Raw genomic sequence first — 15103 nt, 5'->3', positions numbered from 1 at the left:
AAGGCTCTCTTTTAGGTTGGGTAGCATGGTGGAGGAAGTAGTCAGGTATTCTCGGGGGTGTGAGAATTGTTGCTGTTACTGTTCTTTTTTTAATCTTGTTTCCAGTAAGTTATTATTACCTGAACCTGTGATCTTTATGCTTTGTGTCTTCTATTCTCTTCTCCATCCTGCTGAAGGGGCATGGAGGGGGAGGGGGAGAGGGAAGTGAGCGTGATATGCTTTGTAGAGTCTCAGCAGGAGTACTAAATTGGGGAACACCATTCCTAAAACCATGACACTATGATATCCTCTGTTGCTATATCTGGACAGAAACAGTTGCCTAGAATTTATCCTTTCTTTTATCCTATTTTTTATCCTTTCTGCTTTTGCAAAAATCCAGCTTTTCAGATAATGAAATCAGTGTAACGGCTGTTGTAATCTCGTCTGGTTGTACACAGAAGGGTTAAGCTTTTCTTCTACCAGAATTTGTCAACTTTCATGCAGCAATCATCTTTTTTTCTGGTGGGTCTTTGCCAACATTATGATAGGCTAGTCTTGCTTAATTTTTAAAAGCTTTTAGGGTCTATTTCAGAATTGGAGGCTTCACATCATTTTGATGAAGTGGTAGAGATTTTCACAAAGAAATCATGAGTTCAGTTACTGTCCTGGGCTTGAAACAGAAAAGACTGGTAATTTTTTGCCTTAATGTGAAATGAAGTTTGACCTCCATGTTACATGATCACCCCACAAATGATGTGCTTGACTGAATTATAGAAAATGAACTGCTTTTGTAACTCTTAACTGCCCCTTAGGTAGAGTAATAAGGCCAGGGGAGAACTTGCAGGGCAGTGAGGACACTGAAACTTCTCCTGTGTGATAGGTGGAAGACTTTGTTTTAATATTTAGCTAGTGCTGTTCAGTATCAGTTATGTGTAATTCCCTGGTTTCAGGATTGTGTACTGTTCTGTCTCCAAACACGCTGATTACAGGCAAAAACTTGTGTATGTAGCAGAGATGATGAAGTTACGGAGTTTGTGGGGGAGGTGTTTCTTGGTAGTTTTGTAGATCTTTGAGAATTTCCTTCTTAAACAGTTTTAAGAAAGGAGTGTTGTCAGCCATGCTTGCCCTCATTTGAACCTTTAAAACTTCATGCTCAGTATGCTCAGGCATGCCTCAAAGTGAAAATAAATGGATGAGAATTTTTCTTTTACTGGCTGCAGTAGAGGTGAATACTCAGTCTTAATGGAGAGGTATAAAAAGAGCAGTCATGCTGGGAAGTGCCCTCCTGTGGGGCACAAATGGACAACAGCCCACATACCAGCTTCTGCAGCTATTTCAGCCTTCCTTGTTCAAGAAAATCTGACCTGAGACCTAGATGAGGCTGTTTTACCTTCTTACATGGAAATGGTCTCTTCTAAAATTAAGATGTCTTATAAGTGTTTGATGATTCTTTTATGTTTGATCAATGTTAAACTGACATTTACTGTGGCATGTCAGTAAATGGTGTCTGCTGGGGATTTATAGTAAGGCCTTTGGTGCTAACCTAGAGTGAGAGCTGTCTAATGAGTGCTGTCTCATCCCAAGTGTCATATGAACCCTTCCCGCTCTGCTCTGTGACCCTCAGATAAACAAAATGGAAATTTTAAAGTACATTAAAAGAAACCTCCTAGTTTCTGAATCCACACTATGTCTTTCTATACCTGACCATCATTGCTTTCAGCAGCTGGAGTTAAGACATTACAGAATGACGAGGTAGTAGAGTAGTAATTTTAGAAACACATTTATTTGCATACTGCAGAGATGTGAGGAAAAATGCTAGTCTAGACAGCTGCAGAGGGAGAGAGCAGAGAGCTGGAGAGTGGTGCTGGAATTAAGTATAAAAAGATTGAGGACAGTGAGGCTAAAACGAGGAGTGAAGGTGGAACGTTGGGTGGTGGGAGTCAAGAAAGCAAACCAGCTGAGCTGGGAGGCAGCTGGGGAAGGGTAAAGCGGAAAGCAAAGGAAGAAAGCTGGAAGGAGGAAATGGAGGAAATGAGTCGAACTACCTGAGGGATTAGGTCATTGTTATGAGTAGGAAAGGTACTCAGAGCCTTTCTGTACCCTTCTTTTGCCAACCTGTGCTTCAGGGTAGCTTTCTCAAAAGAGGTAGCTGGCAATGGAGGGAGGCAGGTGTCCCAGCTTTCCGTGGCAAACGCCTGATGTCTGGAGTGGCAGGTAGCCAGTGTGACAAGCGGTAATTAAGTACCTGTACCGTCAGTTCTCCCGGGAGAGGCAGAAGCCACGGCAGTGACACACGTCCACTGTGCACTGCAGCGAGCGTACTGATCCGTCTTTAGCTTACAGTTCCCAGCAGGTCCGAGCGCATCCGACGGGCGGCTCCGACCCGCAGGGGCTGTGCCGGGTGCCGGCTGAGCCGCGGGCCACGGGCGGGGCTCTGACCCGCGCTGGGCGGGCGGAGCGGCGCGGCCTCTGCGCGGCCGCCAATGGCCGGGGCGGGGCGGCGCCCGCGGAGCAGCCGCACGGAAAAGTTTCTGTTGGGTCGAGTTGCTCCTGTTTCTGCTCTCCTTCCGCCCCCTCGGAGGCTGGTTGGCTTCCCCCTCTCTCTCTCTCTCAGGGTTGCTGTCCCTTCCTCCTCTTACTCGTCGTACTATGGCACTGAGTTTTTAAGCTTTCCAACGCGGAGAAATGGATATGTCGGATCCCAGTTTTTGGACGCTCCTTTCCAACTTCACGCTGCCCCACCTGCGGCGAGGCAGCCGGCTCCGGCGGACTCAGAGGTAAGGCAGGCCGGCCGCTCCAGGTGCGCGGGAGCGGGCGCTGGATTTCCTGCTCCCCGGCAGAAGGGCCCTGGGAAGGCGTCGGGACCCGCGGCCTCCTGACTTCTCCTGGTCTGGAGCTGCTGCCAGCGGTGAGAGCCTCTCCTTGCGAGGCCGTTGGTGGTGGTTTTTTTAAACCAGGCGCTGCATATTACTCTACCTCCATTTATGTTTTCTTTTCTCCAGCCCTTCCAGCATCCTCCTTTTTTCCCCCCTTAAAGACACTTTCAGTATTCACTCTCAAGTGTTCGACCTTTTACTGGGAGCAGATATTCTTTATATGGGCAACTCAAGATAGCCTGCTTTGTTCGGTGTTCTTAAAGGGACAGGTTTGCATAAGTACTTTTTTTAAACAGGCTAGCTTGACATTTATTAGTACAGGAATGGCCTTTTTTATTTTTGTAGCATTTTCATTATTGTGAGAAGGGGGAAAAAAGGCTTGGAAATAGTAAATGCTGAGTAAAAGTTAAAGGGTTGTGCCATCATGGCAAAAGACTGACAAGCTTTCACATCATGGTCATTTTTTGTGCTGTGGTGGTCCTTTTGGATAAGTATATGTCCCTATCATAAGGAAAAGAAAAAATGTATAGAAGTTTGTAACTTTGTACACTAGTACCTCGTATGCCATTTTGAGACGTACCAGGTGTGGTGGTAAATTATGATATGCTTCTGACTGTGAAACTACCTTGAGTACTGGCTTATGTGTTATCTTTGGAGGACGTGCGAAAATGTTTCTTCTTCTGGCTAAAAAGCTGGCACAAAGCAAGCAGGATAGAGGCTTAGCAAAGTTGGTTTTTCTTAAGCCTGAGGCATTTATGGTCTGATTTTTTTTTCAAAAGGAAGAAAATGACTATCTGTTTAATGGCAGAAAGTTTAAAATAGGAAAAACAAATGGCCTGTTTTACATCAATGAAAAAACTGTTTCTTCAGTAAATATCTATTCTTTGTCTCCCCTACTTTGGGTAGCTGAAAATGCTGAGTTATATTACAATTATTATCCCTCTCTTGTAAATAATTTTTTGTTCTTACACAGCACTAACTGAGAATCCAAATACACCTTATACATTTTTCTGTTGGGGTTTTTTAAGTTGTCTTCACTGTTCTTACTCATATTGGGTTTGTAACTGTGTGAAGACTTTTATAAATGTATGGCTGTGTGGCAGGTTGAGGAGGAGAGAGACTTCATAGTTTTCACAGGAAGCTTGAAATAAATGTGTACCACTGGTTTCTTTGTTTTATATATTTGGATGCTGTCCTGCTTTTCAAACATATTTAATGCAATACTAGGTTTGTTGAAATATTTGAAAGACTTTTTAAAGCAGCATTGAATATTGTCTCAGTGTATCACGTGTATGGTATATCAGTGAACAGTACATGCCATATATGCAGTTATGTTTCATGTATTATAGAGATATTCAGTATTTAGTTCCCTCTGTGTAGCCGAATCAGTGTGTCACAGCACTGTGAAATGAAAAAGCTGGCAGTGGGATTTCAAGGCTGCTTACTTACTCTTAATGGGCCCAGATAACCCTCTGTTGTCAGGTTAGTTTTATCTTCTGAGTGGTGGGAACTTAGAATCTGCTGTGTTGATGTCTCTTGGGAAATGCTGTCCACACACTTGTTCAGCTCTCTTCGTAAAGGTGGACCTGCCCTCTCCCCCCTATACTCATAATTCATTTACTAATGTAAGGTATAAAACTTACAGAGCAATGAAACTGTCAGAAAAATAAAACCCAGCATGGACAGCGCAGATTCTCCTAGCTCTGCTGTAGAAATGGGTTTGGATTAATTAAGGTACTAGCTGGGTTTATGTGTTCTATGCTGTATCTCTCCTGCACTGTCTTCACAGGCTCAGTCAGCTGTAGCTGTAGCTGCATGTGAAGACTAGAAGCATAGCTGCTTACTTTGCTTAACTTGCCACAGGATGCCTTCCCTTTCTTTCTAAGAGTGCTGCTGGTCGCCGCTCATGTCTTGCAGCTTCCCAGGCATTTTAGATGCCTAAAGAGTAGGTTACGGAGTAGGACTTGAAGGGAGTCTAGTTCCTGTCATCTGAATCTCCTGCTGGGCTTAAGTGAAAGTTTTGGGTCCACTGATTCAAGAGAGGTTTTTTCTTAATAGTTAGACTGCCTATGAAACTTGTCTAGCCTGGTGCATGCCTAGGTGCTTCATGAAAACTTCTGAAGAAGCGTTTTTTTCTGGTTGTATCCACAGTTGGCTTTGGGACTGCTTGTCAATTTAAGAGCAGTAATTCTATGGTTTGGTTGGGAATTTTGCCTCTCAGTTATGTTCCTTTTGGCTGTTCAGTTATTTTTACCTATGCTGCCAGATTATTGTGGCCTGCTAGACCCTATTGTTTCTGTAAGCGCTATCCTACTTTCTTGATACTTGGGATGAAACTTGTCTGCTAGTACTGAATGAATTTTGTTTCTTTGTACAGATTTATTTGATGTAATCATTTATCTCTCTTTGAGGTTCTAAGAAGTAAACAGTGAAGAGATAGCCTCCTTCAGGAGCAGCTTTCCAACAGTAGGCTTAGCTGTTAGTTGCAGCAGCTCTTTGGGAAGTGATACCTGAATAAGAAATATCACAGCCTGACTTTCAAGTCTTGGAGTAGGTTTTCAGGACTGGCAGGTAGAAAAACTATCTTCAATTATAAATTGGAGGCATTTGTTATTCAAAATCCCTGAGACTGTAAATGCCATGGATTATACCATGTGCTCTTACACTGAAGAAATATGTGTGCCACCATAAAGAGAACTAGAGTGAGAGTGGGAGGGTCTATGTGTAGAGATCTATTTATAGAAATTGCTGTGTAGATTGACAAATGGATAAATGTGTGCAGATACACTTCTTTTTACATGGAAAAATCACTACTTTCTGCTTTGTTTTATGATACTTGTTTGGTTCTCTCTGACATTTTCACTCTTTGTGTCTGATTTTGTCTGCATATCTTTTACAAAACCAACAAACCAGTGATCATTTTTGTGGGTGTCCTCTTCTCTTGCTTCTTTATGGTAGTTGCACTTAAACAATGTTAGTACAATTGTTCTTCCTTTGAGTCAGAGTGGGATTTTTTTTCCCAAAGGTGTGAAATTCATGAATGCTTGCCCAGTTGCCTCTGAGCCAAAGTAGACTCATAGATGATTAGTGTTGAAACTTCATTTTATTTGTGTACAGTCACTGAAGTATTAGTGAGTCTTTCATGATATGAGATTAAAATATTCATCCATCATCAAGTATGTGTTCTGACAGTTCATAACCTTTCTGAAACCTTAAAAACAGCTGAAAGTTATCATTTTTATTGGAAAGAGAACAGAGTAGTCAAACTTTGTTGTAGTTGTATTAGTTTTGGGACAGCATGCTTCCTGGAAAAGCAGGTTTTTTGAATGTCTCTAGTTTGGTAGTTTGAATAGGTACAGTGATGTTAAAATGAGAATGTAAACTCTTGCTGTTGGTTTTTATGTAGACCTTTCTTTTTAACTTTGTCAACACAGTATACTATAAGTAACTATATTATAAATGGATTGTTTTATTTAATAACAGGTGTTAAAAGTGGTCCTGTTGATAATACAAGAAAACCAACCACACTTACATAAAAACAGCCACAAAAGTATTTAATTATGTTGATGTCGGCTGAAGATGTGTTCCAATTGAGTTATTTTACTCCTGTTACGTAACAGTAACCATCAGTTCAGACTTTTTTAACAAAGTGTTTCTTTTTGATGCATTTGTATTGTTTTTAATGTATGTTTGGGAGTGTGGTAATTTGAAGAGCTTCACCATTTCTTTACTTTCAACTCTCTTCATTCACCTTAGTTCCTACATGCAAGAGAGATGAGCTGTTATTCTAACAGATGTTGAGTAAGTTCAAAGAAGATTGTTATTCCTAAAACTGGGGGGATTAAGAAGTACATTTGTGCAGACTATCTGTGCTTCCAAACACACTGTCATTGAATATGTTTTGTTAGAAGTTAATCTGCTGGACTAATGATCCCATTGCTTTCTCTACTACCTAGTGGAGTGTTAATGTATCTTGGTAGTTGTATTTCCTTTCATTCACAATAAAGGCTGTGTGTTTGGGGGATAGTTTTACAGTCTCACTGTCAAATTGAATGTGTTGTTTTTATTCTGGTTTGTTTAATTGACCAATCTTTTTCTTCAGGTAATTAATGTATTTCAAGTTCTGCTTACAGTCTGAATGAGCCAACATTGTTTTTTAGCTTCAGCCAGACTGGCAGGGATTCATCTGGTCATGTTCCTATTTTTTGCTTTGTTTTCACTCTGATAAAATGTTATTCTTTTAGAATTATGTCAAGATCGTTAGGAAGTCACCAAAGGATCTTACTGTAGAAAGCCTGAGGAAAGCTGAAACATGAGCAAAATAAAAAAAAACCATAGGTAAATGCTGGAACATGCTGAAAGAAGCTGTAATTGGTTTTTTTTTCCCCACTGTCATGGTTAATGTCTGCTGTGACACGTTAGGAGACAATCTTTGTTTTTCTTACGCAGAGAATTTAAAGGACAGTAGCTCAGACATCCCTTCATGAGCTGTGGTTGTTGGGACATGGTCTAGGCTCAGCGCACAGAAATTCAGTCTGTTGTATTTTGCTTACATCTGCTACTGATGTTCTGCAGTCATTACAGCTCTTGCTGTATTAGTCTTTGGCTCATCCTTCTCAAATGTTTTTTTAATCACACAGGAGCTCACCCATGCACTGATTAATAGTTGCCTCTTCTGATGCACCTCTTTTCAGAGAGCTTCAAACTTGTCAGTGATAAGCTGTGTACCAACTTGTGTGGCTGCACATACCGATTGATGGGCTTGCCTCTAGTAGCTCTTTGTCAAAGCTGGAAATGATGGTCAGAAAAGTGGATTTCAGGGGAGATTTCTGATGAATTGAGGCAGAGAGGAGCCAACTGAAATTCAGCAAAGGCAAATGCCAGGTCCTGCACCTGGGGAGGAACAAGCCCAGGCACCAGCACAGGCTGGGGCTGACCTGCTGGGGGGCAGCTCTGCAGCGAAGGACCTGCGGGTCCTGGTGGACACCAAGCTGTCCATGAGCCAGCAGAGTGTCCTGGTGGCCAAGGAGGCCAATGGTATCCTGGGGGGCATTAGGAATGGCATTGCCAGCAGGTCATGGAAGGCGATCCTGCCCCTGTACTCAGCCCTGGTGAGGCCTCACCTGGAGAGCTGTGTCCAGTTCTGGGCTCCTCAGGACAAGAGAGACATGGAACTCCTGAGCGGGTCCAGTGGAGGTTACAAAGGTGATGAGGGGTCTGGAGCATCTCTTATGAGGACAGGCTGAGGGAGCTGGGCCTGTTCAGCCTCAAAGAGATACAACTGAGAGGGGACCTCATTAATGTGTATAAGTATCTAAAGGGTAGGTTTCAAGGGGATGGACCAGGCTCTTCTCAGAGGTGCTGAGCAGTAGGACAAGAGGTAATGGGCAGAAGCTGATGCCCAGGAAGTTCTGCCTGAACATGAGGAAGAACTTCACTGTGCAGGTGACCGTGCACTGGAACAGATTGACCAGAGAGGTTGTGGAGTTTCCCTCACAGGAGATGTTCAAGGACTGCCTGGACACAATCCTGTGCCATGTGCTGTAGGATGACCCTGCCTGAGCAGGGAGGTTGGACCAGATGACCCACTGTGGTCTTCACCCATTCTGTGATTCTATGAATTTGTTATATGTCGTAGTGCAGGAATGGTAATGATTTTGTAGGTTATGGACATTAAATCACTCAATATTTTGAGCCACTGTGTTTAGAATGTGAAGATACTGCTAACTGATTTAAGTTGGACATTTGAAATGAAGTTTATTAAATGGACCACACTGAAAATTTTGTAAAACTGATTGTTGCATGCAGTAGTTCTGTGTATATTGTCACATTATCTATAGGCTGTAGACCTAGATTGGGCTGTCATGTTACATGTCATTAGAAGAGGTTTAGTAGGAACTAGATTTGTTTGGAATGGCACCAGGAAATATGGCTGGAATGGCACCAGGAAATATGCATATTTGAGGAGAATCAGAAAATTCACATATCTTTGATTCAGCCTTATTCAACAGGCTGTGTCACATTCAGTGATGGCTCCTGGATTTTCTCTTGAGAACCTTTCAGAGGATACTTTTCCTTTGAACTTTTGCAATTTCACCAACTATGGTCATTGTGAAATTTTAAAGCTTTTGATCTCTATCATTTGCCTTTAGCCTGTGTTTAAAATAATGTATCAAAGAAAAAAATTTAAAAGGCTACCCACTGTGAATTTTGTTTTCTCCCCTCAAAAAAAAGTTGAAAATTATGTAAAATGAGGCACTGCTTGCAGGTAAGGAAATGGCTTTATATGTGTGCATTTTGTTAGTTTTTGGTTTGGGTTTTTTTGTTTGGTTTGTTTGTTTGTTGGTGGTGTTTTTTGTTTTGGGTGGGTTTTTTTTGTTTTTTGAGGTAATTCTGTGGATATTAGTTTGGTCTGGAGCTCACCTTAAGAGAGCTAATAAATTGAAAGTTACTTTGTTTGAATGTTGGTACTTGTCACCTGTGATTGTTTTAAGAGGCATTCAGGATATGCGTAACTGAGGAAGTAGTAGGTAGACTTCTTTTCCCTGGTTGCTTTCTTGCATGCATTTGGGAACAGTGCCTTGTCAGTCTTCCCTCTCTGGGTTGCTGGGCCCCCATCCTGCATGAAACTTGTCATAGGCTTATGAACAGAGTCCCACTTCTCACAGGAGATAGATTTGATATGTGAAAAAAACGCACTGCATTTTTTGTTTGGTTTGTTGGTGGTTTTTTTTCATGCATCCTTGGAAGAGAGGAGTTTATATGGTAATTACTTGTTTCATTAAAGCTATTAATCAGATACAGATTTCTGTAAGAAGTGTTTACTTTGTTTTTGAAATACACTTAAATATGATGTTTCTAAGCATGAGTTATAAGCCCTGAAGTTCTTATAGGGAAGATGGGTATAGTGGTTTGAACTACGTGAACTTCCTTTAATAAATCTGAGTATAATGAATTGGCTTCTAATTTAAGTTCTTCCTACTCTTAAACTCCTTTTGGAGCTACTGTTATTATCACTTATTAGATGAGATGCTAGAATGTTCTGGAAAGGTGTTCCTAAGTAAAAGTATACAGAAACCTCAACAATGGAAAACAAAAGGAAGGTAGTCCTAAGAATACTGTATTTTCGAAGTATGTACTTTAACCCTGAAACCTCCCTCTTCAAACTCAAGCTGAAGTCTAATGGAATGAGAACTTACAGGTGTGCCTCATGCACACAGAGAGGTTTGTGTAACTGGAAGCCAGGACCTTCTTCCAGCCAAGTTGTGATATTTTGACTAGAGATGCTATCAATGCCTCCCAGAGATGGCTTATCAGTGGCTCCATGAAGCATCTTTTGCACTATGGATAGCTAAACAACAGTGAGGGAAGCTGGCCCCAAAGGAAGTTTGGAGAGCAAATGGAGTATGAGAGATGAAAGTTTCACAGGAGGATTGTAGAAGAGAAAGTGTTGTGATTCAATCACAGGACGTGGATCTCCATAATATGTAGATTCCCTGGTTATTCTCTTGACAGAAAAATTTGTAACAGATATGTCATTTAATAAAACAGTGTTTTGGTTAATATCAATGAACCTAACCATCCAGAGTGAAGTTCTGCCTTGCGTCGTGGGTGTTTCCTGTTGATTGCAGTCCGTGCTGACTGAGAAAAAGCAAAAATCGTGATTAGAATTTTCAGTTGATAAAGATACCTTTACAGATTCTGCATAGTTCTGACATGAACCAAACAATCCAGTCCTTGATGACACAGAAGTTATATACTGATGATAAGGATAAATCAGACATATTTCTCTCAACAGCTGTCTTGGTGTTTACCAGAATTTGTCTTCAGGATGGTTTTCATAATGTAAATCTATACATGGCTTTATTTGGTTCCCTTTTTGGGAAACTGGAAGGAGGATGTTTGATTAGTATCTCTTTCATCAGAGAGTGCTGTTCAGTGAGAAGTTGTCATTAACAAATATCCTTTGTATTAACACTGTTAACCCTCTTGGAGTTAACTTACAAAAAGTAGATTGTGTATGTTTGTTTTATAGATTAGCCTTTTCAGTGACTCTAGGCCTGTTTAGCTCATTCTTACACATGGGTATGTCAAGGGAATTTCCATAAGTGCTGTAATAGGCGAAGGAAAAGCAGTCAGACAAGTCCAATATGCTCTATTCACCTTGTCTACGAACACCCCACGCAAACGGATGATTATGTCAGTTCCCTGAACCATCTCGTCCTACCACAGCATCTTCCTTTTGCATTACCCACATAACAAACAGAGAAAATATATAACACTTTTTTAAAGGAAGTTTGCATTGTATATTTTTTTCTTACCTGAGGCTGGGTGATTTGGTTTCATCCCTGGCCTTTCTGCCATGTTTGGATGATTGAACTGTTGTGTTTGGAGGCATTTGCTCCCCATCTGTGACCTATGAGTAACTGGAGAACAGGTCTGTTGGGAAATACACTTCTGTCTAGTTTTTCCTTACTGCTTGGTTGTGTCTCAGATGTGTTATTCTGTCTTGTCAAATGTCAAAATATTATCATCTTTTGTAAGGCTTTGATTTCGATCTGTGGGAAAAATTTCAAAACAGAAAAATGAAACTTCTTCCTGTTTGGTTTGGGGTTTTTTTGGTTGGTTTTTTTTGGTTTTTTTTAAGTTTGAAAATTGTATCTTCACATTATTTCTTCTGTGTCTTCTTCAAATCTTAGAAGAGCAGGATTTTTTTCTCTTTTTTTCCCTTTTTTTCTGTAAAGGAAATACAAAACATACTTGTGTATATGAATATACTAGGTTACTTTTTAAAATATATAATTGTTTGTGTGGGTCAGACCTAAACATTCAGCATTATCTACAAATTAATACCTTTTAGCGATCATATGTTTCCTTCTTCTGATTCATAAATTATAAGGCAAGAAGAAACCAGTAGGATCACCTTCTGACACTCTACAGGAAGCAAGACACAGAGTAACAGTGTTAGAGGTTTAGTAGTTTGGCCCTCCCAGACAATGTGACATGTTTGTTTAATCATTGATGAGTTAGCAAAATCTGAAAAATTTGACACTGTTCAGGGCAACTTTATTTTGTTTCTCGTTGCTCCTTAAGTGAGCTGTGTTTTACCACTGCTGATTTATTGCTGATGCTATTATCTCTCACACTAGCCTTAGTAACAGCCTCAGAGACATTGGGCCAGTCTCTTTATAAACACAGAAAGTGTTCAGTATGTTCTTTGTGACTGTGGCTGCCTAAATCAGTACAAGGGCCACCACATGGATGATGATAGAAGAAAACAATCTAAAGAGAGGTCCAAAAGACTGTCGGCATTTTCTGCCTCAGTTGGTATGGAAAAATTAATTTTCCCTTCAAGTCATACTGAGGGAACAATAGCATTGTGTTCTCTAAAAGACACCTGCCCCAGGAAGCTGGCTGATGAGCTGACAGCACGGCCTCTTTGTGTGGTGGGAGTGCTTGGCCCGGGTCCCTGTGGGAGTGTAGGATGTGTATAAGGACTTGGTGGGAGGAAGCTGTGTGCTGCTTTTCTCTCTTAGGTGTGACAGACTGTCTGAAAAGATGGAAGGGTGTGGGAGTTGTATGAAGCAATGTGTCCTGCTGAGGTGATGTTGGAAGACTGTAGTGCAGTGGGAGGCAAAAGCGTGCCGTTGGTCGTGTTGATGGAGACTCTTAAGTTATTTGTAGAGCTGCTCCCAGGTTTATCTTGTAGGTAAATCAGCTAGATCATTGCAAAAAAAAAAAAAAAAATACAGGAATGAAGTAAAGCACAAGCAGTATGGACAGGGACATGTGGCGGTAACACCCAGTGCGTGTTAGAAATCCAGCACCCTAATGCAATGACTTGTTGCTGGACATTGTTTTAGTATGGGGGTAGCATATGCCTGTAGAATAAGAGTATCTGCCAAGTTTCAGATGATTTGAAGTTACAGTTTAAGCTCTTTTTTTTAATAGGTATATTAAGCACGCATGGAACGGAAGATACAGAATTATGAAAGTGTGTTGCCCAATTTCATGGAAAAGATAGTATGAAAAAAATCCCATTTTTTAGTTACAGGCATTTTTAATGTTAGAGGAAGGATTGGAGTTTGAGAACTGGCTCATTGTTCTGTATTACATAGTGGCCTCTTTGAAGTGACAGCAGGAATGCACATAATGCTGCACAACCAAAAGCAACAATAGAAATAGTTTTCATACATTTATAGACATTTCACCTGAACAGTTTGTGCTGTAGGGTTATTTTCCTACAAAATTTGTATTCTTTTATAAAACCACTTTTGTAATAGATACCAAGATTCTGTAAATATAAAACTCAAAAAGCATGAGTTGATGATTTCACTTGACATTAACCATGTTTAGGGCAAAGGCAGAAAATATTATCAATACACCTATTAAAGATAAGTGAAGACAAGTGAGTATAGGACTTGAAGTACAAGTAGTTAAAAGACAATTCATTACAATATGATGCGGAAGGAATGTGGTGCTTCATGTTCTTAGGATAAGACGTGCAGTATCAGATTTTTGCTTTTAAGGCATTTGCTTTTTAATTGCCTTTTTTTATGTTAACAACTCCTATTAATTTACTAGCTTCTACCTTTATTAGGCAATGTATTCTTCTACGTCCTGTCAAAAGTAAGAGCTACTGTTGCCTCATAAAAAAGGTAGAGAACAAAGGAGACTCATGTAGAATGTGAATTTATTCCTGTCTTTGTGTCTTGACTGTGACTATGAGGGTACTAAAGTAGTTTTTACCAGTGTCACATTTTTTCCTTTTTCTCAAACCCTCTGACTATGGTGTTCGTAAGACCTAAGGCATTTTCCAAACAAAAACAAAGGCTGCAGAAATGGTGGTTTTATGCTTTATGAACATTTTATGAACATCACTTCTTCAGGCATCCTTCTGCTGTGATGCAAATAGAAACCTTAAATTAGCTAATGGGCTAATGGGCCGGATGAGTAGTGAGTTGATTACTCTTCCTGATGGCCAAAAATTGTAGCACACCCTTTTCTGTCACCTTACCTCATCCACACCCTATTCTAACCTGTTGGAGATGTTTGTCTTGTCTATGTGTTGGGCCTGGATTTTTGGGCTTGTGTAAGCTCTTTGGAGTGGAGGCTGTCATTTGTTGTGTTCCTGTGGAGAACAATGAGGACTCTTAGAACAACTGCATATATAAGAAGTAATAATGCTTCTCTCCACTGGGCTCTGTTGCATGATGGACCCAAGTGGTTTTGTTCTTGAAAGTCAAAAATGTGGGGTTTCCTCAGTTATGACAGATTTTCTCTCAAAATACTTTTCTTTTAGAAGTCTTGGGACAAAGCTGTCTATTTTTTCAGAGTTTCTGAAAGTTCAGTCAATTGCAGCCTAAAGGAGGAAGGCTGCAGTCTGAAATCATTGTACAGTGTTGGAGAACAAAGAGAAAAATCCAGTTACTATTTTTAGGTAAAATCTTGAGTAAAAGCATCTGCAGCACATAATCATTTATTCCAAAGACTTTTCAACCAAAAAGCACCATTATTTCTACCTGTAGTAGCATAGTTGATTTTTTTTGTCTGTGAGTAATAACCACATGGCTATAGGGACATACTTTGGTGCACCTACAATTTTCTGTTTTCATATGTCCTTGTAGAAAATAAAAGATATGTAGAAAACAAAACTGCAGATTATTTTTTTCACACGTTTGATGCATGTTAATTGTGGAATAGAAAATGTGCTATAATGTTACTGTAGTTGGTGAGTTTAGTGGTTTCCAAGGTTTTCAAGCATGTGTGATTTCAAACATAATGTATGATTAATTTCAATTGATTTGATGTGTTTGAACAAAGCTGGAAAGTACCTTCCTGTAACACTGTAAGGCAGTAGTCTCTATGCTTAAGGCTTATTGTTTTTTTTTCCTTCCCTTCTGCTAGCACACTGAATTTATAAAATGACCGTATTGAACTATACTGAGTACTTTTTAAAATTTAAAATATTTGTATGTGTCGTGAGGGTGTGATGTAGTTGCTTGAATGTGAAAAATTGACTTCTAATCTTTACTGTGGCCACACACCACTTATTTGCCTTAACAAATAGAGTGAACTTCCATGCTTCTCTTTGCATCATCAGTGGTGGTAACCTTTTAACAAGATTATCAGTATAATTTACCTACTTTTTATACTTGCTTGGCCCATGATTTGATAGCTGTGTATTGCTAAATTTAATCTGAAATCATCCTCATCACACTTCATTGTCCGTGTGTTACAGACTTACT

The 15103-nt window shown here is 40.2% G+C and overlaps 1 protein-coding gene across 8 annotated transcripts in view; it reads left to right on the top strand.

Annotated features, from left to right (window-relative positions):
- MAST4 (microtubule associated serine/threonine kinase family member 4) overlaps window positions 1–15103 on the top strand; it is a 286598-nt gene that overhangs the window by 176825 nt on the left and 94670 nt on the right. For 2 of the 8 annotated variants that reach the window (XM_039566715.1, XM_039566714.1), the window contains exon 1: window positions 2492–2756. The exons of the other annotated variants lie outside the window; for them this stretch is intronic. In XM_039566715.1, coding sequence (XP_039422649.1) covers window positions 2665–2756 — 92 coding nt within the window. In that variant the 5' untranslated portion in view covers window positions 2492–2664. Of the gene's footprint in view, window positions 1–2491; window positions 2757–15103 lie in introns of those variants that run through there. 8 annotated transcript variants of the gene reach the window in all.

Source organism: Corvus cornix, chromosome Z (assembly GCF_000738735.6).
Source record: "Corvus cornix cornix isolate S_Up_H32 chromosome Z, ASM73873v5, whole genome shotgun sequence".
NCBI classification, from domain to species: domain Eukaryota; kingdom Metazoa; phylum Chordata; class Aves; order Passeriformes; family Corvidae; genus Corvus; species Corvus cornix.
Note: the sequence above shows the minus strand (reverse complement) of the source record. Positions and strands in the feature narration are given on the sequence as shown.